At 48.1% G+C, this 27,347-nt stretch overlaps 1 protein-coding gene across 2 annotated transcripts in view; it reads left to right on the top strand.

The window, feature by feature from the left end:
* The window catches only part of RRP12 (ribosomal RNA processing 12 homolog), a 47,818-nt gene extending 20,812 nt beyond the window's left edge, over positions 1–27,006 (top strand). The window contains exons 16-34 of one of the 2 annotated variants that reach the window (XM_066601321.1): positions 102–166; positions 944–1,106; positions 2,922–3,076; positions 4,177–4,238; positions 5,112–5,205; positions 5,755–5,913; positions 7,797–7,877; positions 9,334–9,439; positions 9,755–9,862; positions 10,984–11,141; positions 11,604–11,695; positions 12,305–12,463; positions 14,070–14,239; positions 17,613–17,729; positions 19,304–19,353; positions 21,910–21,988; positions 23,499–23,566; positions 25,886–25,968; positions 26,603–27,006. In XM_066601321.1, the coding sequence (XP_066457418.1) occupies positions 102–166; positions 944–1,106; positions 2,922–3,076; positions 4,177–4,238; positions 5,112–5,205; positions 5,755–5,913; positions 7,797–7,877; positions 9,334–9,439; positions 9,755–9,862; positions 10,984–11,141; positions 11,604–11,695; positions 12,305–12,463; positions 14,070–14,239; positions 17,613–17,729; positions 19,304–19,353; positions 21,910–21,988; positions 23,499–23,566; positions 25,886–25,968; positions 26,603–26,702 (2,069 nt within the window). In that variant the 3' untranslated portion in view covers positions 26,703–27,006. The remainder of the gene's footprint in view (positions 1–101; positions 167–943; positions 1,107–2,921; positions 3,077–4,176; positions 4,239–5,111; positions 5,206–5,754; positions 5,914–7,796; positions 7,878–9,333; positions 9,440–9,754; positions 9,863–10,983; positions 11,142–11,603; positions 11,696–12,304; positions 12,464–14,069; positions 14,240–17,612; positions 17,730–19,303; positions 19,354–21,909; positions 21,989–23,498; positions 23,567–25,885; positions 25,969–26,602) is intronic. The other variant, XM_066601322.1, reaches the window with a different exon arrangement.
* Positions 27,007–27,347: the final 341 nt, after the last annotated feature.

Below are 27,347 nucleotides of genomic sequence, written 5' to 3' on the forward strand. Positions count from 1 at the left end.
ATCTTAGCATACTGTCTGTGTGTTTCTGCTTATAAAAATTACTCTGATTATCAAAATTTGTGTAATTGTGTGATCTAATGTCTCTTGTTTACGGTTCATAGCTGGTGAACTGGCCGAGGCTGGGAGAAATCTGGAGGCCAAGATCTATGAGACCCTTCAGTGGCAGGTGGGTACATCTGGAGAAAATGTGGCCTGTTCTTGGGATCCATGGAAGTTTCAACATTAAGAAAAAAATTATGGAAATTTAAGAATACTTTTCTGTGTCCCGGATTTTGGCTTATTCATGAGCGGTAAAAAGGACGCTTATCAATAAGTGCAAGCTCCCCGGCTCATGAATCGGGACTCTCTGCACCCGGTAGTGTAGTGTAGTGTAGACGTGATGATTTCCTAATACAAGTTATATGAGCCGACATGGCACATATATACATCTGTTACATACTACCCGCAAAAAGACAGCAGGAACACAGGCAGCCTAATATTTTATAGGTCCCCTTAGTGTCACCTAAACAGCTCTATAACCCAATGAGGCCTTGACAAGACCTCTGAAGCTGTCTGGTGGTTACTGGCACTAAGATGTAATCTAGCAGGTTGGATGTCCCTCTGAGACGGCCAGGGCCGTTGGTGAGGACACAGGGGTTATTGAATGCAGTAGTGATGCCTCCTGGCATGACAGGGTTGCTGTACCTCCGCAGACCCAAATCAGCTCCGCTAGTGACCGATGCCACGACGGTGGCTGTTTCCCTGTAACTAGGACTCCTGCAGTGACTGAAGTAAAGTAGAGGGGAACCTATTATAATACTTTATTGCAGTGTCCTTTTAGTAATTTGGTGGCCTAACGTAATGTTGGGACCTGTTAAACCAGCACTTGTGCAAATTTTCTTAAGTTTGATAACACTATAGCGTTTTGGTCTAAAGTTAAGATAACCCTTTGTATTTTTTTCAGATCTGGACAATGTTGCCTGGTTTCTGCACCAGACCCACAGATGTTGCCGCCTGCTTCAAGAACATCGCAAAGACTTTGGGAATGATCATCATGGATCGACCAGACCTCCGCCTCGCTGCCTGTCAAGCTCTGCGCACTTTAATTAGCAAAGGCTGTGAAGCAGGTACGAGGCGCTGGCCGTCAGCATACTGAAATCGGAATGCAGCACTGTGCCTCCTTCGTTCTCAGGGTAGACCCACACCAGCCATAAAGTGACGGCATATCCTAGTGACCCTTTAATGCATTTCATGGTGCTGCAAGCTTCAACCATTCAAGCTTCTACCATTTTGCTGTCTTTTTTTTTTTTTTTAGTTGATTTTTATTGAACATGTTTTAGCATTTCTAAACAGACATAAACCCTCCGTCCCTCAAATATCTCTCTTGTATTCAACCCATAGTGCTACCATAGCCTTTACCAGGACATTATATAGAGGCTTTATAGCAGGCGGATAGTTGATGCATTTCTGAAAGGCACTTCTCTCTTCTCCATATCCTCCTTCAATGTTGCCTTCAGGGAGAAGGGGGAACTAACCCAAAAGCCCAGTCCCCTAGAGTTTTTGCATAATTGTAGATCCCGGTGTACCCCATCCATTACCCCAGCATAAATTATCAGTTTTACAATATAATACAGAATGTTTGAAAATAACAGAAGCAAACCGAGTGCAGTCAATAAACCAGAGTATGACTCCCTGCACACGGGCGCAATTTCCCACAGAATTTCCGCCCGTGGCCGCTGCCGTACGATTGCATTAGAAAACGCAATCCTAGGCAGACGGCTGCGATTTGTCCGCATGAAAACCTACACGGACAACCTATCGTGGCATGTTCTATTTCTGTACGGGTTTCGCAGAGTCCCGCACAGAAATGTCATTGGTGACCGGCCGGCTCTTCTCTCTGCGCTGTGTGTCGGCTGCCAGCGCATGCGCAGAGGAGATGCCGGGAGCGGGCAAGCCGCAGGCCTCTGCAGGGGCGCGGGACCGCATCCCACTGCGAGAATTCTCGTAGCGGGGTCCGACCCAGCCGTCTGCAGGCGGACAATTCTATTAGTGCTTATATCTTTTGGCATACTCATTCCTGGGATCACGGCCCACTCTCCATATCAATTAACGAACGCAATCAGGCTAAATTCATACGAGCGTATGAAAACTTATCAATGTTACATCCGGCAAAAACAGACATTTTTTCATCCATGTGCAGTTTGTATGATGTCCTTTATGTGGTTCGCATGTTCATTTTCTACATCCATTGTGCACATCCGAAAAAAGAATAAAAAATGCAGCCCCAATTCATGCAATTCCCCCACCCCGTATTACCTGGCAATGGAACCAAGAAATACAGACAGCACACACATGAGGCTTATGCGCTTTTTTTTCGCACCCCATTTACTGGAATAGTTGCGTGTCATCCGCAGATTGGATTGGAGTAGTGCATGCGGTGATGTTTGTCATGTGGACCGGGTCTGTGTGAATCGGCACATTGACTGTCGTGTCTAAGCTGTGACATTGTAGCCTCGGCCAGCCCATATTCAGAAAATAGGCGTTTGTGAATTAGCCTGTTGTTATACCTGGGCGCCATCTTTCCTATTGAATGCAGCCCTTACAATCATGTCCCAAGCGGATAAGTAATGCTGATCGGTCATACTTACGTGGTTGCAAACATGTCACTCCGCCTGCAGATACCTTCTGCCTCCAGCATGCAGTTCCTGAATGGTCATTGTTGTCTCTCTCTTCACATTTACATCAAATGAATAGATGAAAATGGCGGTTTCTGCCAGGACGGCGCTTACACGGATTATTCCGTCTTGTCGCTTTGCGGCGTGATGTGGAGCATAACTGGATGCGCTGCAATCTCCCCACTAATCCACAGGATTACACCTCATGCAGAACAGACGGACAGACCTCTGCCTGACTTCATAGTCTTTATTTTACCTTTTCCGCAGAGGCCGACAGAGCTGAAGTGAGCCGATTAGCCAAGAATTACTTTCCTATATTGTTTAATGTCTACATTAAGGTGCCTGCGCCAGGAGAGGGCGCTGCACACAAGTCTCCTGTGATGGAAACCATCCGCGCTTATCTGACTATAACAGACCAGCAGGTGAGGTGCAGCAGTGTGTTTATTACTTGCTCTATCTGTCTGCTATCGTAAGGGCCATTTAGACGGGACGATTATCGCGCAAAATTCGTTCAAACTGACATAAAATTCGCCATAATCGTTTCATCTAAATGCAGAGACGTCGTTTACTATTCGTTTACTTTTTGTCTACTTTTCATTTATTACTTACTATCAACCGGCATGAAATTCATCGCTGGTTCGCTCACTTCTCGCTGTGTGTAAACGCTCCCCGCTTTACAATGTGAACTGAGCGATACTTCAGCGGTGATCTGCATGTCCAGACGCTCTGCACGAGCGAGAACAACTAGCGGTGACATCAGCTTTCATGCAGTCGTTTAGCCGACAGTCGTGCCGTGTAAATGAAGCATTTGGGTACTTTTACACGGGCCGACTATCCGCTGAAAAATCGCTTAAACAAGTGATTTTTGCCCGCTAGTCATCTCGTGTTAATGGGAGCTGGCAGGGAACAGAAATCGTTCATTAGTGTGGTCAGCGGAGGACCTGCCTGCACTCCATTCACTCCCGCTAGAGATAGTTGAAGTGCTCATCTACCTCTGGCGGTCCCATTGTAGTGATTGGGGTGGAGATGCGTATGTGCGCCCTCTGTTCCCCACACTTCAGGACGCGCCCGGACTGCATTCACTCCCGCTAGATGAGCACTTCAACTCTATTTCTGGCGGTCCCGTTGTAGTGATTGGGGTGGGAGGTGCATATGTGCGCCCTCTGTTTCCTACACTTCACTCTAGCTATATAAGCACTTCAACTCTATCTCGATCTCTGGTGGTCCCGTTGTAGTGATTGGTGTGTAGGTGCGTATGTGCGCCCTCTGTTCCCCACACGTCAGGACGCACCCGGACTGCATTCTCCATATCTGCTCTGGTGAGACAATCGTCTTCATTCATTATGTGGCTGCAGGGATCAGCAGGATGTTGGCTGCACTGCTGCTGCACCCAGCTACATGGCGGCCGCTACGTGGACCCGTGTCCTTACACATCACACAATGGGGTTTTCGCCTGTAGATGTTGCAGTGCGGTTCGGGATGTTTCTACTTGTAGTTACTATTTATTTTATTCCTTTTACAGCTTGTCTGTGATTTATTAGCGAAAGCCAGCGCAAAAGTGTTAGAGAAGACCGAGATGGAGAAGTGAGTTGTTAGTTGTTATTTCTTTGCATTTTACATAAAATTGAATTGCATAGGAAAAAGTTTAAAACTATACCCCCCCCCCCCCCCCTCCTCACGCAGACCCACACTGAAATATATTACATAAATGAACGGTTATGCTGTCTTCCAGTATCTATTCTACTTCACGTATCGGTCCCTCACAACTTGCAGTCATTCACTGGAAACATTCATTGTTCTAGTCCTGGTCAAGTGACGCTTTCCCATCTTCAGATCTTTTGTCTCATGAAGACAACCGCTCTCCGTCTGACCTATAGGGTATATGGATGTCACAGGGGGGGTTCTCCCTCTTACGGTGCCCACCTGTGAACTAGATCGGAGAGCCTCTGACGGATACAGTCTGTCCATGTATTATATTCCTCTGACTAGCCACCTTCTAAAATCTTGTCTTGCTGGCCGTGTCCCTCCTATCCTCTCACCAAACTCAACCATGTTTGTGATATATTGGGTTCCTACAGTATTTCTGTGGTGTACTTGATGTGTATGTTTGTTGCACATGCAAAGCCCTGCTGAAGACTGCATGCCTTTACCTTCCCTATACGGTGCGCTGAATGCACCCGGCTGACCACTTGTGTGTGTGCGCGCCATGTCGGCCTACTGTTCTCTGCTTGCACAAAAGCAGCGGAAACGGTAGAAAAGGCGAATAAAATACTCGCACCGCTGGATTCAGACTGTCTGCTCCTATGAGCGCATATGTTTAGCTAATGGGGCTGACAGACCCCTTTATAAGATCTGACCGGCAGCCATTATCCTTATGCTCGTTGAACCTCAAGGATCCGATCTAAGGACCCAACTGTGGGAATTCTTTGTGAGAACGTTTGTCCTTTCGTTTTGCAGGCTCTATGTCTTGGATCTCATTACAGCCATGGCGCCGTATGCAGACGAACCATCCATGACCCGGGTTTACCAGACCATTCTACCACTACTGGAGGTCAGTGAGCCGTCGCCATGGATTTAAAGAGGGTCTGCCCTGGTATAAAGTCAGCTGCATGGCTCTGCGGCCGCTCTGACCACCTTATTTCAATCCATATTAGCTTTCCTTTGCCTGGACTGGCTTTTCTTTGGTCTGGTGCTGTCAATGTGTCTAGTGGGTGGTTGACTTTGGGACGTGTTTAACAGTCCAAGAGTAGGTGGTGGGGACCGCCAGACCTAAGAAAAGCCTGCCCAGGCAAAGGAAAAAACAACTAAGCCACAAGTGAGATGGCAGCCACCAAACCAAACCGCCAGACCCACTAACCTTATATCGTGCTAGGTCTCCTTTTAAGAAGGTTCTCCAGTTTTATGCACTAAGGTTTATTGAATGTAAAGGGAAAAGATCTGCAACTTACTGTTATATTTTGTTCCCATTTCTCACAATCCTCAGGTTGTTTGCTTGCTGTCAGTGAATACAAACTTTCACTGTGCAGTGAGAAATGTCTCCATTTGGAGTAACTAAGTGACGATGCCTACAAACTTTCTTAATCTTTATTTATTCCACCAGGAGAAGAACCACAGTGTGCAGAAGAAGGCGTACCGGATACTGGAGGAGATCTGCGGAGGGGAGAGGCCTCCATGTGTGGACTTCGTGAATAACAACTTGGAGGAGCTGAAGACAACTCTTCTGGGTTCACTGAAAAGTGCCTCCTCTCCAGCCAAGAGGGTGAGTGAGTCTGACTGCGGTCCTGGAGTCATTAGTTCATATTGGTTAATGATCCTGAACCTACCGTTTCTCAGCGGCGTGCTGTATGGGATCTGGTGGGTGTTTCTGTGACTTTCCTGGGCTCTGTCCCTTGTGTCAAAACATTTTTCCATTTGCCGCCTGACTGACCCCTCCAGCTCCGAGCTGGGGACAATGTGTGTGCCACTGATGGTGCCTGCACCATACACCCTGGACTTGGCACATGCAGAGTGACGTGGCCTGCGGTAGGCATCGGCCTTAGTGTAGTCTAGTCTATGGAACATATAGTGTCGCCAGCTCGGAACTGGAGATGTCAGTCATTCGCCACAGTATGGGGTTTGGGTGTAATGAGGCAAATAGCCTTGAGCAAACTGGCATTGTACAGTTTATGTACATGGCTCAAAACTATTTCGGGAAACCGTAAGCCTCCCAGTATGACCCCAAGTCACTTCCGCTTCAGGGATACAATCTGTGCAGTCAGGAAGCAGAAGTGATTCTGAATTAGTTTCACCTGCTTTGGTGCAAATGAAAGTGACAACAGAAGTACCGGAGGGGTACAGCAAGACACCCCAATAAGGACTGGAGACCATCCCGCTCTCCTTCCTGACTGATTCTTCTCTAGTTCTGCACTTGCTGATGTCCTTGTCACTACCGGTACATGAGATGCTGCCAGCAGCCCAATCAGGTTGTACAGGTAGTCCTGCTCCTCCAGGACTGCACAGCCATACATGCCGGAGCAAAAAGGTTTGCTGTGTCTCCCAGCACAGTCTATAGAAAATGGAGCAGATACCAGGACACGGCCGTTACATGAGGAGAGCGGGACAAGCCGTAGAAGGCATCAACCCAACATTGGGACCGGAGGAGCGCTGCAGCGACTACTGACCAAACTGTCCTACAGACTCCGAGGCTCCGATACCTGTAGTGGGACTTGTGCTCACAGCTCAGCACCTTGCAGCTCAGTTGGCATTTGTCAGAACACCAGAACTGGCAGGTTGGCCATCGGTGCCGGTTCTCTTAAGTCAATGTGGTTGCCCACGGCACTCACAACAGGGCAAAAAAAGACTCCAATATAAGGAGGAGCCCCTTCAGAAAAATGCAGTAGCCAAAAACCCGGTGAACCGTCAACCAGCAAATACTCTAGTCCGTAAGGAGATGGCAGCATAAAGTAGTGCATCAACTCTTCACTAGATCAAAAAAAATCTTTATTGTTCCATAGGTAACATTTCTGGCAACGTTTCGGCCAATATTTGGCCTTTATCAAGCCATTATCCCATGTGACAATCCATGGATCTTGATGCACTACTTTATGCTGCCATCTCCTTACGGCCATGGGTGCCGGTTCTCCTCACAGATGAGCAGGTTCACACTGAGCACATGTGACAGACAGGAGGGCGATGGAGCTCATTGAGATCCGTTGTCCGAGTTACGCGTTCACCTAACTTTTTGAGCAGTGTATAATATTCATCCTTTTATAAGCCAAGACTTTTCTGGTCGAGCTGAGCCGGCCTGAAAAGCATTGATTTGCCTGAATTTGGTGGCCTGCCGTTACCCCATTTACGTATTTTTAGGTGATTCTTCTAGGCCCCTGATAATTTGGGACTTCTGTACGGGCACACAATGTAAATCCTCATGTGCGTCAGCAGCTGCTTGAGGACCATTCTATTCCAGGTGGCTTATTCTGCCTCTCACTTGAGCTGTAATAACTGAGAACATTTACTACTTGAAGGTGCAATTATTTCTGAGTCACGTCCGATGTCTGCCGCGTTCAGCGCCGGTCCTGTGTACTGAAAACACAGCAGAAATATTAATGGAGAGCACTTGGCGGGGAATGTGACTTTGAACTTTCTTTGCCCTTCTTTTGCCAGCCGCGTCTGAAGTGCCTGATACATATCGTCAAGCAGCTCGCCGCCGGCCACGAGGAATTCCTGACGTCTATTATCCCGGAGGTAAGGGTGCAGTGCTATAATGTATGGCAGCTCCGTTATACAGGCAGGCCTGATAACGGAGCCTCCAGGATCTTCCAAACCTTTTTTTTTTTTTTAATGCTTTCATCTTCTAGGGTCAGTAGAGCTGCTCCGCTTATCGGTTGGCCTTCGTTTGTCTCCATTATTGGAGGAGCATGTTGAAAAGGATCATTGCCTCTCTTGATACAGCAGTCTTTAGTAAATAATTGTATTAGTTATGAAATAACGATTCTGGAATGTCTAGTCTTAAAAACCTCTGCGGTGACGTTCCTCTTTTGCTCCTCCTGGAAGTGTGCGCTTAAATTGACTCCTAGGCATTAACCATTCCATTGCTTAATATGGAGTGTCCCTGACATGGTCAGCACTGAATTGTCAGAGGAAACTACTCTTCCTGGGAGTTCTACACTCTTATAGAGGGGTGGGCCCAAGCGATGTACCCCATGTGATGGCATGCATATGTTTGTAAAGGGGTTGTACCACAGCTGGCCTTAAAAACGTATCCATAGGATAGGTGATAAAAGTCTGACCAATAGTGGTCTCACCGCTGATGCTGATAACGGGGTTGCGTGTCCCCCTCTCCTTCTCACAGCAGACTCTGTGCACCCCCTGCAGTGAGGAGGAGATTGAATGGAGTTGGCGATCGTGCATGCACCATCCCACTCCATTCATCTCCAAGGAGATAGCTGGGTGCTTATACCTTCAGCCCTATTCAATCTCCACGTCCCTATAGGTGGGTGCGGCGATCTCAGTGACAAAAGATGGACACGGGACCCACGTTCTTGTGACTGATGGGGATCACACACACACACACACACACACACACACACACACACACACACTGATCAGGCACTTATCACCTTTCTGAAGGATAGGTGATAAATCAATTAGTGACCCAACACCTTTAAGAGTTCATTCACAGCTAGTGGAAAATTCTCAGGAGGCGCCAGAGGAGAGAAGTCCCCCAAGATGCATGCAAGGGAACCGGTCATCACCTATGAAGACCATAAACTAAGTTATGGCGCTCATAAGCCAGTTCAATGGGAGTCTGGGGCTTTGCTTTGCATACTTGACCCCCCTTTCCCACGCTGTCACTTGTGCACAGACAGTGCAGCAGACTCCTCTCTGCATGCTGTGCCCAGAGCACAGTGTGTGTGCGGGCACAGCCTGCGGAGGCGAGTCCTGTTTGTCTGCTGACTTCCATGAATGACGGCACAGGAACAGGGAGCCGGGTAAGTGTGCAAAGCAAATCCCTGCACGCCTTGAGATCTGTCCTGTGAGCACCATCACGGCTACTTCTAGGGGTTGTCACCCAGCTTTTCCAGGCTCCTGATTGACACATTGTGCAGTGATACACCCGCTGCTCTCTTCTTCCTGCTTAATAAACCATTAAAGGGAATTGGCTGTTTTATGGAAATGTTGTACATTTGTGTGATTTAAGGTGGTGATATGTACCAAAGAAGCATCTGTGAGTGCGAGGAAAAGTGCGTACACCCTTCTGGCCGAGATAGGCCACGCTTTCCTGCGCTTCAACAGTGATCCAAAAGGTAAACCTGTTATATATGAGCACATGTTAATGCGCAGCTACCCACGAGTCTTGTGCAGCTAGTTTGCCGCCCTCCTCCTCAAAAACTGTACAGAAATGCCAGGGTGTATGTCTTGCCTTTTACTTTGAGTTCACATCTCCTTGTACGTTTTATGGCAGAGTTATACAGTAACTGCAAGAATTGCATCTAACGTCAGTCTGCTGCAGCTAAAGCCTGCAGGTTATTAGGAATGAAATGATGCCCCGAGAGGAGAGGAGTGCGGGTATGTAGTGGTTGCAGTCTGATTACATCTTAAGTATTGCTTTCTTCTGGCAGAAGCCCTGGACCAGTACCTAACAGTTGTCTACGCTGGTTTAACTGGTTCCGTCACCATGATGACCTGCACTGTCCTCACCTTGACCAGACTCCTGTTTGAGTTTAAAGGTATGTAGTACATCCTGCATGTGTGAGATATCTTAAAGGGGTTGTCTATCTTTACACTATTGATGATGCATCCTTGGGACGGACCATCAATACTATCAGTGAAGGTCCAATGATGAGACCTCTGGTGATTTTTAGCTTTTTGCTGAGCCAATAAGCTCAAGTATGGAGCTGCTGTGTTGCTGTGAACCCACCGCTCCATTCCCACTGCAGTGCCTTGGAATGATATTGTAGGCAAAGTTTGCATTGAATTCAATGGCAGCTTTGTGTGTGTTACCAACCAAGACAGTTGCAATGGGATCGGAGCTGCTTGTTTCTGGCATCACAGCAGCTTCATACATTAGTGCATTGGCATGGCAAACGGCTAACTGCTAGTGGTCCTGAGCTGCTGACCCAGCCTCGTGATAAACAGTCAATAGTAGATCAGCAAAGGTCATCAATAGTGTAAAGCTGGACAGACCCTTTTTAAAGTAATCTCTTTTTAACCCGTGTGTGCCCCTTAACATACATATACGTCATGGGTAGGCGGGGGTTAAAACAAGATGTTGTATATTTCTGGCATATGGATTGCGCAGGCTCAGAAGCTGTGCCCTTGCCATTTGTACCTGGAGCCAGCTGGGACTGACAGCCTGCCACTGCAACAGTGGGGATCGGTGAGAATACTGATCCCCGCTGTTAATCCCTAACATGACACGATCAATTTTGATTACAGCGTGTTCAAGGCTCACAAAGGGGAGGGTGCTCTATGTGATGTAATTGACCCTGCACCATTTAATTGCAGTCAGTAGCGTTTGGGACTGCTATGTCCTGTGATCACTATGACACTGCACTACTGAGGTGCTGCAGTGTAGTATCTGAGCAATCGCCGCTTCAAATCCTCGACATAGACACAGAAATTTATTTAGTTATTTTTTTTATTGTGTTAAAGTGGAAACGCCTAAATAATATGAACGAGTGTAACCCCTTTTTTTTCTTGGTCTCTTCATTGGGGGACAAAGGAACCGCGGGGCATCGGCTGCCACTTTTTACAATTGTTTAGTCATCCTCATCCAATCTCGCCAATGTTAAGTGTCTGGGTGCAGTGATAGACGGGACTCCATCTAAATATCTCTCCTCTATAACAGAACACATGGGGCTGGAGGTGATCGAGCAGCTGCTGCAGAACATCTGCCTCTTGTTAAGTAGTAAAACGAGGGAGATCGTGAAGGCGGCGCTGGGCTTTGTTAAAGTCATCATCTTTATCATGGACCTGAAGATCCTCTCCCGGCACCTGCAGATGATGGTAAGTTGTACTCTAATGTAGCACTTGACTCGGTAATGAAATACAGTTGCTAGGAAGCTCTCGTCTTCAGGTGACAGCCCCCCATTTGCTTGTAGCGCTCAGTAATATCCATTGCATACAGAATACATATGAGCATCGCCTAGGGGCGTTCTAGACCTCACCCACACTTATAGCCTTCCGGTGGAGAAAGCCCGCACCTATCTCTGACGAAAGAAGGAACTGGACAAAGCAAGCCCAACCTTTCTGCAGGTGGGAATTCTTTGCCACTCGCATGAAAATGGAAGGCACCTTGGACTTTATGAAGTCCTGTTTTGTAAGACTGCCCCCTACATGCTGTGGTAGGTCCTCTAACCACATGCAGATTGCCAGGCAGCACCTGGACTTGGCCATTGAAATGATTTTTTTTTTTGCCCCTAATTTGTTCAAATACTCTTAACTCTCCTGCCTTGTGATAATCTGTAGATGGAAGCCATCGGCAATATACACAAGGACGTCAGGCGCCATTTCCGTGTGAAGTTGAGGAACATCTTTACAAAGTTCATCCGCAAGTTTGGGTAAGCTGATAAAGTGTAACAGATGCGCATGGCAATAGGGATAAGTTGTATTATCGAAGTCCCTCTTGATGAGCAGCGGTGATATAATAATCATGGCAGTGGCGAGAAGATGCAATGCTCCGCCGTTACAATGTATTATCCAATAGTGCAGCATTAACGGGAACCAGTCATCCGTTTTAACCAATGTAAGCGAAGACCAGCGCTGCAATTATGACTGTCCTCTGTTTTACATAATTATTGTGGTATGACTGGATAAAAGTACCTGAGTTACCGAAGTTTAACATTCTGAAGCATTGCATGTAAATAAGGCAGTGCGGGCCGGTAGGCGGGGGGGCGGACAGTCTCCGCTAGCAGCTTGTTCTGCCCCAAAGTCCGTATCCTCTCACATGGATGAAGTGGCCATCATCTGCTATATTTACGCAGCATGAAAACATCCCCTTCCGTAACATAAGGATATCGGAGAACTATTGCTACACGGTTCACTAGTATACAAGTGTAGGTTCACCTTTTAGCTCGCCGTCATATTTGTTGTTCCGCTGTTTGCCAGGTTGACGGCTCTTCATGTAGTTATTTCTGTTGAGCAGTAACAATCTTATTCTGTACTTTCAGGTTTGATTTGGTGAAGGACATGCTCCCTGAAGACTATCACAAGGTCTTGGTCAACATCCGGAAGGCCGAGGCTAAAAACAAGAAGCAAAAAGCACTAAAACAGGCGGCGGCCGAAGGAGATGAAGATGATGTGGCGGTCAAAAAACACAAGGAAGACAAGTAAGTAATAAAGGGTTAAAAGGGTCGGCTTTTATTATTGATGACCTATCCTCTGTAGGTCATCAATAGCTGATTGGCCAGGGTCCACCACTTGGGATCCCCACCAATCAGATGTTCACATGGACCATGCTGCATGGTTTCTGTTGCTTCTAGTAATCTACATCAACTCTAAGATGCTCTTCCCAAAGGTCAGATTTGACATGGATTTCCATACAGAGTTTGCCTTGAATTCCAATGACAATTCTCATCCCATTTAAAGAACTATATAGTCAAAATACTAACTACCACCTGTCTGTCCGTGAGTGAGTTACATGCTCCACCCCTAGTCACATGACGGTGATGTCATCAAAGAACCTAAAACCTGCAGAGTCGTACAGCAACCGTTTACTTATAGGACCTGTGGTGATATCACAGTCATGTGATCAGTCACATGGGCTCTGTGTCCGTGATCACATGACCCTGACGTCATAACGGGTTCTTCATCCCTGTGCAGATTAGACGGACTACATCCCCTACAAACCCCCGCGGCCTCAGTTGCTACGGAAGACTAACGACCACCTGTCTGTAAGTGAGTGACTGTGTGAGTTACATGTGAAGATGCCACCATCATGGGGTTCAGTCACCAGGGCTCTGAACGTTATTAAAAACCTGCATAGCCAGGCAACTACAGGACCTGTGGTGTCACTGTCATGTGATCAGTCACCTGTGTGGGAGGAGTCCATGGTCACATGTCCAGGGCATGATCAGTGTGTGCAGGACTCTCCTCTTCTGGTTGTGATCCTTTTATGGGTTGAAAAATGCATGTAGCAGAGCTGTGTGTGACGCGCATGTAGCAGAGCTGTGTGTGACGCGCATGTAGCAGAGCTGTGTGTGACGCGCATGTAGCAGAGCTGTGTGTGACGCGCATGTAGCAGAGCTGTGTGTGACGCGCATGTAGCAGAGCTGTGTGTGACGCGCATGTAGCAGAGCTGTGTGTGACGCGCATGTAGCAGAGCTGTGTGTGACGCGCATGTAGCAGAGCTGTGTGTGACGCGCATGTAGCAGAGCTGTGACGCGCATGTAGCAGAGCTGTGACGCGCATGTAGCAGAGCTGTGTGTGACGCGCATGTAGCAGAGCTGTGTGTGACGCGCATGTAGCAGAGCTGTGTGTGACGCGCATGTAGCAGAGCTGTGTGTGACGCGCATGTAGCAGAGCTGTGTGTGACGCGCATGTAGCAGAGCTGTGTGTGACGCGCATGTAGCAGAGCTGTGTGTGCGTGACACGTGCATGTAGCAGAGCTGTGTGGCGCATTGCTCCACCAGAAACACTGGTACTAGAATTTCCTAGTAATTACTGGTGGTTCTATAATGCACTAGTATTTTATTGAGTAAATGTCTAACAAAATACAGTAAGCTCCCCCTAGTGGCGGCTCCAGGCATCCAGCATGTTCTTTTAACACTATATAGGGAATCGGAGCTCTTACTGTCTGGCATAGAGATATGAGAAATGAATCTGCACAGGATATTGAACTTCTTTAGGTTACTTTAAAGTTCTTTCTGTTTCTACTTATAATAGCAGGTGCCATTAACGAGCTGTAATTCACCCGCTGGTATCTTTATTTTTTAGCATAGACGACATCTTGGCAGATACAGATGAGGAAGACGAAGAGGAGCAGAAGCAGACAAAGCAGCAGAAGAAGAAACAAGTCAGACAGATGAGCCAGGCCTGGCTCAAGGAAGGAGAAGGAGATGAGCCCCTGAATTTCCTTGATGCGAATGCTGCTCAGCGTGTGCTAGGTGGGTTATCTAGTGGGATTGCCACCCCCTCCCATACACACGGGTCACCTCAGTACAGTTACTGCATTCTGGACACTTTTAATGTAGTGCGGGGGAAAGTAACGGGAATTAAAGCGGTATTCTGGGCAAATACTATTTATGACCTGTTCTCGGGATAGGTTATCAATAGTTGATCGGCTAGGGTCTTCTGCTCGGGATCCCGACTGATCAGTTACTCGGGAGCTTGTGGTCGGCTTCACAGCATAAGGTACGGAGCAGAAGCAGGTTACTCCAACCCCTGTGTAGTGGCCGATGCTGGTAATTGCAGGTACCGCTCCTGCTAAAAATCAGTGAGTTACAATTACCAGCACAGGCCACTACACGGGTCAGAGCTGTCTGCTTCCACTCTGTACCCTGTGTTGTGGCACTGATAGAGGGCGCTTGAACAGCTGATCTACTGAGGTCCTGAGTGGCGGACCCCACCCGATCAACTATTGATGATCTATCTTGAGGACAGGTCATCAATAGTATCTGCCTAGAAAACCCCTTTAAGTGAGAAAACACGTCTGAGACGCCACACTCTCGTCCTTGTGAGTTAACAAAGGCTGAATTTGGCACGTGGACTATGGTGTGTTAAAGGGAGCCCGTCAGGTCCCCTAAGCTACCTGGGCTGCAGGCAATCAACTCTAGTCATAAGTGTATAGTATAATGTTTTATATGATCTGTCACTTATAATCACCGGTTTAGTGGGTTTGCAAATCTTGCTTTTGAAACTTCACAGTGCATGACTGGAGATGGGTCAATGAAACTCATGTATATTCATAGATGCAAGCTCCCCTCGCCGTCATCCCTGCAGACACTGATTGACAAGACTGTATGTACTGTGTGCATACATGGCTGTGTAGACATTGCTGAAGCCTGGGTTGGTAATGCCTAGCGCTGTGCCACTCAACTATTGATGACCTATACTTAGTATAGATCATCAGTACTCAAGAGCTGGATGACGCCTTCAATATGGTTGCCTGATTTGTTTGAGTTAGTGGCAGTGGGATGGAATTACATATACGATTTATCTGCTACATTGCCTGCTGCCCCAGCGCCGTCACTTCCGTGCTTCCTGCCAGTTTACATTACGTGCCACGATCAATAATAATTAGAGATAAGTGAGTATACTCGCTAAAGGCAATTGCTCGAGTGAGCATTGCCTTTAGCGAGTACCTGCCCGCTCGAGACCAAAGGTTCGGGTGCCGGCCCAGGGAGCGGTGAGTAGCGTCAGTCAGCAGGAGGGAGCGGGGGGGGGGGGGGGGGGAGAGAGAGAGGGAGATCTCCTCTCCGTTCCTCCCCCTGCCCACCGCCGGCACCCGAACCTTCAGTCTCGAGCGGGCAGGTACTCGCTAAAGGCAATACTCGCTCGAGCAATTGCCTTTAGCGAGTATACTCGCTCCTCTCTAATAGTAATGTCCCATACACAATACTGGACCGATCATCTACTAGCCCGGGGCCTGCGGACCTATGACATTACAGGTATTGTTACACTGACCTGGCGCTGTTTGGGGCAGCTGAGCTAATTTCAGACTTCATTTGGGAGTAATGGGGGGTTGGATTTGAACCCCCTGGACAAGCCGCCCCTTTCTTGCACAGGACTTGCTCTGGTGATTGTGAGAAGTGTCATCTTCGCACCAGGCGACGTATAGGATATGTTGATAGGGGCGTTTGTCAGCAGGCTTGGTGACTGTTTAGTAAAGAGTTAAAGGGGTGGTCTCGCGAAACCAAGTGGGGGTATACACTTCCGTATGGCCATAATAATGCACTTTGTAATATACATCGTGCATTAAATATGAGCCATACAGAAGTTATTCCACTTACCTGCTCCGTTGCTAGCGTCCTCGTCTCCATGGTTCCGTCTAAATTCGCTGGCAGCTTGCTTTTTTAGACGCGCATGCGCAGTCCGGTCTTCTCCTTTCAGCACGAGCCGCTTCAGTGTGCTCCCCGCTACAGCTCTTCTGCGCATGCGCAGATGAGCTGTCACTGCTCGGGAGTGCGCTGGAGCGGCCATTCTGTACCTTCCTCTGTTAGAGGAAGGTGCAGAAACTGGAGCTGCCGTCCGGAGAAGCCGCCCAGCTGTCCTGCCGTCCAGGTAAGTGATGGGCCGAGGGGGGCTGCCGCTGCGCCGGGGGGGGGGGGGGGGGGGGGCTGTCGTCGCTGTTGCTGTGATGCGCCGGGGGGGGGGCTGCCGCTAGGCCGGGGGGGGGGGCTGCCGCTGCGATGGGGGGTCTGTCGCTAGGCCGGGGGGGGGCTGTCGCTGCGATGGGGGGTCTGTCGCTAGGCCGGGGGGGGCTGTCGCTGCGATGAGGGGGCTGTCGCTAGGCCGGGGGGGGCTGTCGCTGCGATGGGGGGGCTGTCGCTAGGCCGGGGGGGGCTGTCGCTGCGATGGGGGGGCTGTCGCTAGGCCGGGGGGGGGGGCTGTCGCTGCGATGGGGGGGCTGTCGCTAGGCCGGGGGGGGGCTGTCGCTGCGATGGTGGGGCTGTCGCTAGGCCGGGGGGGGCTGTCGCTGCGATGGGGGGGCTGTCGCTGCGATGGGGGGGCTGTCGCTAGGCCGGGGGGGGCTGTCGCTAGGCCGGGGGGGGCTGTCGCTGCGATGGGGGGGGCTGTCGCTGCGATGGGGGGGCTGTCGCTAGGCCGGGGGGAACTAGCGCTGGGCCAGGGGGGTTAGTGATGGGTCGGGGGTGATGTTCACTGACAGGTGAAGGCCCCGGAGCCCAGCGCTGGGCTCCGGGGCCTTCACCTGGGCTGAGGGTCTAGCGCTGGGGAGCCGGGGGCTAGCGCCGGTTACCTGCTGCCTGGCGGTGGGTGACTGGTTGGCGGCTGCGGGGCGTCTGGTCGGCGGCGGCGACTGCGGGGCATCCGGTTGCCATGGAGACACAGCTGGCAGCGTCTCGGGAGCGCGCACGTCGGGCTGCAGCGAGCGACGGGGAAAGAGACGGCGGCCATCTTGGGGAAACTTTTATAAGTTGCTGAAACGCTGGAACGGTAAGTACAAACCAGCTAGGAAAGTCATTTACAGGGGGGCTTAGTAATGTATGTTTAATTAGGGGGATTGGGCAAAAAAAAAAATCACTGCTTCCTCGAGACATCTCCTTTAAATGAAGAGAGACGAGCTATGTGCGTAAACAAAGGAAGCGACATCTAATGGGCTAAAAATGGGGTTTTCTGTGGCTGATTTTCCAGAAGTTAAAGCTAAAGGTCTGTTTTAGAAAAACAGCACAAACTACAAATGCGCCGCATATCCTCATTAGTGCATGTCATTACTCGTCTAGCGGAGTGCATCCATGTACGGAATAATTAAGTGTGGCTGATGCGAACCGTCTTGTGTTTCATCTCTTCACTTCACAGCCACAAAACCGGGTGTGAAGAGCACAAAGAAGAGCCACGACTTCAAAGTCACCGCAGATGGCCGGATCGTCATCAAGGACGAGGAAGCTGAAGAAGAAAAGTCTAAAGGTGTGTGCGGTATGTGTTACCTGGATACACGGCGGAGGAGAGAACTGCAGGCTAGACTGTGATGTCAGACAGTAACGAGGTCCTAAGTGCTTTGTATCACCTGGATACTTTCTTCACCAGTTAGATCCAGATGGACACATTCCATTTTTTATATCCGTTTTTTTCCTGATTTGTGGGTGTTTTGCAGAAACTAAAGACTAACGATAAGCGAATTAATTTTTGTCCGTCGGTCAGTCTGCTTTTAGACTGAACACTCCTTCAGATTTTCGCTGGATCACAGGAATCTAAAGGATTTTTCTGCCAACGTTAAAGGGCCGGCGCTCATCTGCTCTTGTTTTACATGGCAGATAATTCCTGCTATGTGACAAACGGCCATCACTACAATTGCGCGTCTCCGTAGGCCGGCTGTGTGTCTCCCTGCTCACACGGGGAGGCGTGCAGCCGATCAGCAAGCTGATGATTGTTACACAAACGAACATTCTTGCTTGATAATTCGACCACGTAAAAGGGCTTTTAACATTCTCCGAGCTGAAGATCTTCATCCACATTTTAGTAAATCGGATGCTTTATGGCCAATTACCCAGAGCGACGTCTAGCGTCTGTCCAATTAATGAAATATGTTGCCTTAAGGCATCCATTCAAATTAATGAGGAGAATTTGTTACTGGGAGGTGATGGCTAATTGCCTTTAAGGGCCACTCCACTGATTGGATTTTTTTTCTATAACTTGATTATGTAGCTATTCCCCAGTATACATATACGGGTTAGTGTTACCTTGGTTTATATACAACATATAAGGTGCATAATTGCAAAAAAAAACCTCCATAAAGTGCAAAAAATTAATTTCAAAAGGGCCTTTAATACATAATATATAAAATATGAGACTGAATTCATCGGTGCTGCCGCTCACAATACACGCATGCACTAGAAGTGCTATACATACTATATTAGCTGGTAGGAAGGGTTAAACCAGTAGAAATGAATGTACAAACATCAACCTGAAAAGGTCCTAGATGGGCATTCTTAGCTGGAGCGTTCGGTCATATTGTTGGAGTGTGATCAGATACCTACTAGTGATGAACGAGCATTGCCCTCAGCGAGTACCTGCCCGCTCGAGAGAAAAGGTTCGGGTGCCGGCGACGGGCAGGGAGCTGCGGGGGAGAGCGGGAAGGAACGGAGGGGAGATCTCTCTCTCCCCCCTGCTGACTGCCGCAACTCGCCGCTCCCCCGCGCCGACAACCAAACCTTGTCTTTCGAGCGGGCAGGTACTTGCTGAGGGCAACTTAGCGAGTATGCTCACTCATCCCTAATACCTACCCCTCCCCTCTCACAGCATACAGATGCTGAAGCTGCATTCCCCTCCTCCCACCAGAGCTTGGCATCAGAGAGGGGGCCTACAGGCTGCTGGAAGATGCTGCTTCCCCTAATAACCTATACCGTATTACATGTACTGCTGATTTATGCAGAAATCACATTGCGCACTCGTAGAAATAAATGTTATTTATGCAGCAATATGTATGCGATGATCTTCAAAACCGAACCGGGGCTTATTTAACTATTTGTGGATTTTGTCCTTTTTGACAGGTGTGGATGAAGAGATGGCGGATCTCATGCAGGAAGTGGGACTTCGAACTGTAAGTTTTGGGATGCGATCACGTACCAATTGTTGTTATGGATAAAAAAGCTCTATTATCAATTAAAGGGATTTTCCAGAACTTGGATATTGATGACATATCTTTGAGGTAGGTCATCAATATCTGAGCGGTGGTGGTCAACTGGCCATGCCTCTGCTGATTAGCTGTTTAAAGATACCTCGGTGCCCGGGTGAGTTCTGCGAGCTCTTAATTGCATACCAGGCACAGCACTGTACATTTCATAGTGGCTGTACCTGGTATAGCATCTCAATCCTATTCACTTGAATGGGACTGAGCTGCAATTAAATCAATGCTGTGGCCTCTGGGCAGTGATGTTATATGGACTGAGCACTGTAGCCTTTTCGAATAGCTGATCGGTGGACTCCCATGCTGCAGAACCCCATCAATCTGATATAGGTGACCTATTCTGAGGATAGATGATCATTGTTTTAGTCCCAGAGGACCCCTTTAACTCTTCTATTGATTTGACATGGAGATGTGTTCCCAGACATTTTAAATACGTTGATCATATATTACACTTTATATGAAGAATTTGGAGATCACAGATCCATCTCTATGAACCGCTGGGAAATAGTATAGTACGCAGGAGAATCACTGGCTTGGGAACACTTACTCAATAACAGGTTGGCCCACCTTTTCGGGTGATCACAGCTTTCAGATATTGGGAACAGATTCCACAAGGTGATGAATATCCATGGAGCTTTGTCCTATTGAAGGAAGTCAGAGAAGACTTTCTGAAGCTATGGGGGCAGATGGCCAGCTAACGGGTCCCTGTGGTGGTCCGCATTCAGGGATTGTGGTATGATAACAAATGGTCCTAGGGAATACCTAGAAAACACTGCCAACACCGGCCTGGTGAACCCTGACTGTGCACCCATGGGATCCGGCCTGGTGAACCCCGACGGTGCACCCATGGGATACAGCTTCATGCTGTTTATGCCAGATGTGAACCTGGACATCCATATGGTTTAACAGGAAATGGGACAATTCACTTCAGATGACCTACTACTATGTGTCCAAGCTGCATTGACGTCTTTCTTTGGCCAATTGAATGCATTGTTAGCAATGATGCAAGGTCAATAGAGGCACCCTTGTCGGTCTTCGGCTATTGAACCCCAGTTGACATGAGGTACGCTGCATGGTCATTGTGGAAATGTGTCTTAAAGAAGTTTTCTAGTGAAATACTATTGATGACATATTGTCAGGATAGTCCCAGAATAGCATGAAAAAGTGGCAAAATGGGCATAGAAGTCCAATAAAAATATGCTTTATTACTCAATATTCTTTAAAAAGGCAAGCTACGTTTCCACCAGCAAACGGCCTATCATCAGGATAGGTCATCAATAGTTAATCAGCCTGCGTCAATCGCTTGGGACTCCGACTGATCAGCTGAGCGGGCACCTTCTGCCAGTGCCGCAAATACAGAAGTCAGAGTGGAAGCCTCCGCGCAGACCTCTGTGTAGTGGCCGGCTCGGCTTCTATTGACTTCAATGAGAGCTGTGCCTGCAGTTATAAGAGTCAGCCACTACATGGGAGGTTGGCGCAGACACTTCCGCTTCAAATACACAGGTCGGAGTAGAAGCCTCCTTGCCGACCTCCATATAGTGGCTGGCGCTTGTAACTGCAGGCACGGCTTCCATTGATTTCAGTTAGCTGTGCCTGCAATTACAATCGTCAGCCATTGCACAGAGGTTGGCGCGGAGCCTTCCGCTCCAACCTCTGTGTATTTGTGATGCTGGCAGCATGTGCCCGCTCAGCTGATTGGTTTGGGTCTTGAGCAACTATTGATGACTTACCCTGATGATGGGTCATCAATAGTATTTCACTGGAAAACCCCTTTAACATCCCTGCTGTTGTACTGTTGGGTCAGTTTGGTCCACTGTGGCACGTTATTGCTGAGATCCCAGACGTGCCACCCAATGCTCGCCTCTAGGATCTACATCTGGCCTGCCGCTCTGTGATCTTCTGTTGGAGGTTCTACCCATGGTTCAACCAGGCTTGCTGCACTCTGTGGTTTGGGAACAGCCAACACGTGCGACTGTTTCAGACATACTGGCACCACACCACCAGGCGGCGCATTATCAGATCATGACATGCCCATCACACCGTGCCAGGTTACTGATCACAAGATGGCACACACCTGCTGTTCCTAATGCAGTAATTCTCCAGCTGCTCCCAGCATGTACCGACAGCCCGCGGCTGCATCATGTTGGGGGGTTCTTGTGCTTGAATGGCTCAAGAACCCCTGGTATTTCCTATTACGTTCCACATGAACTTGTCCTTATTAGAACCACAATAAACCGTCTCAGATCGCTGTGCTTTATGCAGTTGTACTTAAATAGAATATATCATCATTAAAATGGCCAAACGGCTCTGGGCACATTATGTAGGACGGTGGGTTGGTTTCCGTATAGATGTAACACTGAGGATAATGAGCTGATGTGAAATCAGATTCCTAAATGAAGGTGGGGTATAATTAGGTGTCCCAGCCTTCTTAGGAATACTCTGACCTGTTTCTTTTAATGCTGATCACAGAAAAAAGCCCAGAAGAAACGATTCCGGCAAGATAATGACGACGACGAGGAGGCTGGAGAGAAGACCTCGCAGTATAAAGGTAAGTGAGCACTAACCCAATGATGGCCACTGATGGTAAAGCCGCTGCTATCGGCACACGCCTGTATACAAATGTATATGGAGACGTGAGAAAGCTGGAACCATAAGCTTTGGTAGTCATTCCATTGCAAGTGCTACACCTAGCCTGAAGTGGCTGGTAACAGGGAACAATAGATTCTTTAACAAGGGACAATATAACATTTGAAATCCTCACCATTTTTGATATCGGTTTGCTGTTGGTGGGAATTTTTTTATGAAAGGGTTTATCCAGGACTGGACTATTGATGCCTTGTCCTCAGGCTGAGTGATTAATAGCTGATTGACGGAGGTCTACCAGTCAGGACCCCCGGCGATTGTTACCCATTCTGCTGTCGGTGTGGATGGAGGCAGAAACTGACAGCTGTGTACACATTGCAGCGGCCCCAGTTGGTAATGCAGGCACGGCTTCCATTGAAGTCAACTTGGGCTACTGCAATGTGCATTAAGCTGGCAGTTTGTGGCTCTATCCACACGGACTGTGGATCTGACAACAGCTGATCGCCGACAGTCCCCAGCGGCAGACTCCTGCCAATCAACTATAGGTCATCAATGGTTCAGTCCTGGACAGCCCCTTTAACACTGAGTTTGTAAACCTGTTGATGTCTGATAATGCTCAAGCTGAGGGTTTGTTACAAATGTACCCAGTCTAGACAATCAAAGGGAGAATCCAATATTTAAAGTAAGTAAAACAGTGAAACTTTATTGAATGATAAATGATTTTCAGCAAAACCGGTGAAGACAAGTTCAACTGTTTATGCGTTTCAGCCTATGACGGAGGTTTTGCATGTCTCGCACACGTAGCCCGCCGGCCTTGCCGCAGCCCGCCGGCCTTGCCGCAGCCCGCCGGCCTTGCCGCAGCCCGCCGGCCTTGCCGCAGCCCGCCGGCCTTGCCGCAGCCCGCCGGCCTTGCCGCAGCCCGCCGGCCTTGCCGCAGCCCGCATTGCAGGAAGTTGCTCCAATAAAGTTTCATCATCTTACTTTGGTGGATCCTCGTTGTTCACTTATGGCTTTCTCCAGTCTAGACAATCCTTTCTAATTTCTCTCCTGATACTTTGCAGTAAACCATTAGTGCAGGTCAGGTATTGGCCTGGAATGCAGACTTTTTTTTTCTACAATTAATGATAAAATGTTGTCTATTTTCCCTTCAAAACTGTTACTTGTCAATTATGTGGAAGAAGCAGCAGTGTGGCTGTTAGACTGGATATATTTACTGTAGGGACCATTGACTCTCACACCCTGGTGACCCCTGCGGATTAATAAATCCCGGAGGACATGTCTTCAGCATGATTTGTGTTAATACGCCTGGCTCAGACTTCGATGCTTTTAATTGCCCTAGCTGGAAGACCAGAAACCTCTAAATTAATGGACTACAGCTTGATACAGGTCACTTTCTCGCTCTGTCATGTTGTCATACTCCATAGTGGCCATCATAATAAATTCCTATGTGGGGCACTTGTTCTCTTTCTCAACAGCTGGGGGCTCCGGAATACACAGACCGGTTTCCAAAAAATCTGACTTTGGAGCGTCTTACAAGGCAAAGGTAATTCTTTGTATATATACACTGCTCACAGAAATGGAAACCTCTAACTATAGTCGCATAAACCTTTAGAGAGCTCAATCTGTCCAGTAAAGGGCCCTTATACACAGAACGACTGTTGGGGGCTTCAGCGCCCGACAGCCGTCCCAGTGATATTCATTCCTATGCTTTCACATAGGAGCTATAATCGCTCAGTGGATGGAGGCGGGCGGGATGGAGATCTCTCCGGCTGTCCTCTATTTACAGTAAACAGGCAGTCATTCATAGATGAGCTACTACCTGTTCACTCAGGCTGATCGTTTTGATTTTCTCGTCTGTGTCAGTGGGGAACACAGCAAGACCTTGAGTATAGCTTCTGCCACTAGGAGATGTAAACGAAGCGAAGAAAGAGTTAGTCGCTCCTACCAGCTATAACCCTCTTGCAGACACTGAGCTAAATCTGTTTTAGCTTGGTGTCCCCAGCTCCTACAGAAATCCGTTGTCCTTAATAAGGATGGCTTTGACTGTGCCCACCGCCAACTAGTCTGTCCATATCCGTTTTCTGCAGGGTGTCCCTGTTAAAGAACAAGGACATCATCCTTACTAATTGGTAGCACCCTACTAAACTTGCGGTCACTTTCTTGACTACTGGCAACTATTACTTCTGCCTTCCTAGTGATAGGATCGCATTAGAGCCATGGAGGGAGGGGCAAAGGGCAACATTAGGAACTACCTGTCTGGGGCCAAAAAGCAGGAGACCCCTGCAGCAGGAAGGTCTGCCTCCTACGGACACTGAACTACAACTAGTTGGGGGGCGACAAACAAATTATTGTTCAGTCGCTGCCGCTGTTTACACTGAACAGTTATCATTCAGATTCCCACGATCCAACACATCGAGAATATGAACTATTATCGTTCACTGTAAAAGGATCCTAAAGAAGCAGAAGCCATTGAGAATCCATTTCACCTGCTTTGGTGTAAATGAAAGTAACAGCACGAGTACCGGAGGGGCGACAGCAAGACACCCCAAAAAGGGACTGGAGACAATCCCTGTCTCCTTCCTGACTGATTCTTCTCTAGTTCTGCACTTGCTGATGTCCTTGTCACTACCGGTACATGAGGTGCTGCCTGCTGCCCAATCAGGATGTACAGGTAGTCCTGCTCCCGCAGGATGGCACATCCATACATGCCGGAGCAAGAAGGTTTGCTGTGTCCCCCAGCACAGTCCCCAGAAGATAGAGCAGATACCAGGACACGGCCGTTACATGAGGAGAGCTATAGAAGACAGCAACCCAACATCAGGACCGGAGGAGCACTGCCAGAGTCCTTCAAAGTTATCGGCAGTGGTAGCTCCTAGCACAGATTTCATGGAGGATGCCGCCACATACGATAAATGTATAAAGAGGCTTAATACATTTGTCACATTTATGTCAATGCTTAGTTTTTTGGGGGAAGCGTTACATGGGACAGCTATCAGCTGAAAAAGTACTGTAAACATGGGGCCCAACAGGTAGTTGCTAGTCCCTTAAGCCCCTTTTACATGCAGATATAATAGCTTTAAACGGCAGAACTACTGAACGAACTGCTGACATTTTTGCGTAGGATAACACGTGCAATTACTGGCTTTAATCTCCTACATTTTCCTCAGCTGGACATGTTTTTAGGTGATTGTTATTACATAAACACTTCGCCCAGCTGAGCAAACATCTGGTGTGCACATTCCGTTGTTCTCCTCATTGCTGATTAAACACTGCACTAATTGAATATGCAAAGCAAAACAAAGCCACCCCTGTCCGCTGGAAACACTGAAGGAACTGCATTCAAACTGAAAGAATTTCCAAATGATTGATTTTATGCCAGCCTGAAAACCTTGGCTATCCATATTGAATGAATAGAACACAACTGCATTTACATGTATCAATTATCGCTTGTTTTCGGCCATTTTAACCAATTTTGAGCGATTTAATTGATGCATGTAAAGGGGCCTTTTAATTTCAGCTTCCTGAAACTAAGCGGTTTAGTGAGTGACTTCTCACTTACTGCAAACAAGCAGTTGTTCTTCTTTGAACTACTGCCTGCTCGGAGTGAGCGGGGCGGACAGCCGGAAGATCTCCGTACATTTCACCTCCTTTTGCTGAGCGACTATTGCTTCTGTGTAAAAGCACTGGAACTGTCATCCCATGTAAATTAGTCCTTAGACTGGCATATAGAACGCTATCTGCCCATGTGCACTGGCTCTTTATAAATGTCCCTCAGTAGCGAAGTCTAACTTGTTGACTATTGATTGCCCAGTTTGCATGCTGGGAGTTGTGATACTTACTGTCTTTTTTATTATCTTTCCAGAAGGGAAAAGGAGACATAAAACAGAAGGGCAAACACGACCCGTACGCTTACATTCCCTTAAACAAGTCCAAGCTCAACCGCAGGTATGACACATGGCGATAACCATGATGGCCGGCAATAACCCTCGGTGGCCGGCTGCTGCTCGACAGTTTCTCCATTTTCATGTTATGAATGAGGCTGATCTCTACGCTGCTAATCTTCTACAAAAGCTTTGAGCCAAGCGCGGAGGTCCTGCATCGACCAAAAAGTGCAGATTTCACATTATATACCCGTGTCGTACAGATGTTGCAAAAGTACATCTCCAGAATGCTCTAACAGTGTTCATTGGCTGTCAGGGCACGCAGGGTGTTGTAGTTCTGCAACAGTCTGTATGGAACCAACTTCAACTCCCTGTGCAGTCTGAATATTAGTGTAACTGCATGAAGTGACGGTCCTGGAGAAACGATGATGGCCGCACTACTTCTCTGACTAGCCGCTGCACACTGTACATTAGTATACATTGGTAGTCTAAGACTCTACATGCTGATCTGACTAGTTGGCACGGCTCATGTGGGCAGCACTGGTCAGTCAAAGCCGCATGTAGTGTCTGACTAATAATGCATACTAATACACTGTGGGTAGTCAGAGAAGCGGTGCGGCCATTTTTTTCTGTCCAGACCCGGATGGTCACTTTTAATGTACGAGCCTCTTTAATCACTGATGCTTTGTCACCTGCAGGAAAAAGGTGAAGATGCAAGGTCAGTTCAAAGGTCTGGTGAAAGCGGCACAGAAGGGAGCCTTGAGGGGGAAGAAAAATAAAAATGTTAGGAGGGCATGAGACCATCCCACCCATCATCTTCACAGCGCTTTACAGACTGTGTGCCATCCGCTGCCTGTAAGAGCAGATCCGGTGCCCCGTGTACCCACGTTCTGCCCATGGACAGATTATTTATGCTTGAGACTTTCATATTGAGTGGTGATAAGCTTATTGGTGTCTTCATCACTCCTACGAGGAGCAGTAAAGTGGACTTAAGACTTTTTAAGAAGAGAAACTCCTTCTTCGTTATTACCAAGGAGCACGTTTTCTTGTGGTTGGATCAGACTCTGACGTTTGTTATGCTGAATAAAATCTTGAAAACTGTGGAATGTGTTCAGCAATGCAACCTGAAATTTCTATTGAACTACTGACCCGTCCGTCAGTGAGTGAGTGGGTTTGTGAGTGACTCACATGCTCTGCCCCTGATCACATGACTGTGACAACATCACAGGTCCTGTACGCACATGGCTGCTGTCCGGCTTGGTGTTTGTTAGTATTCCATAGCAACTGAGGCCGCAGGGGGTTTGTAGTTCGCCCATAATCTGCACAACGATGCAGGACCTGTGATGACATCACCGGCATGTGATCGGGGCGGAGCATGACAATGACGTCATCACAGGTCCTTCATTTCCAGTGCGGTGTTGCTTCTGATCCCTGTTGTATGGC

Source organism: Eleutherodactylus coqui, chromosome 4 (genome assembly GCF_035609145.1).
Source record: "Eleutherodactylus coqui strain aEleCoq1 chromosome 4, aEleCoq1.hap1, whole genome shotgun sequence".
Classification (NCBI taxonomy): Eukaryota; Metazoa; Chordata; class Amphibia; order Anura; family Eleutherodactylidae; genus Eleutherodactylus; species Eleutherodactylus coqui.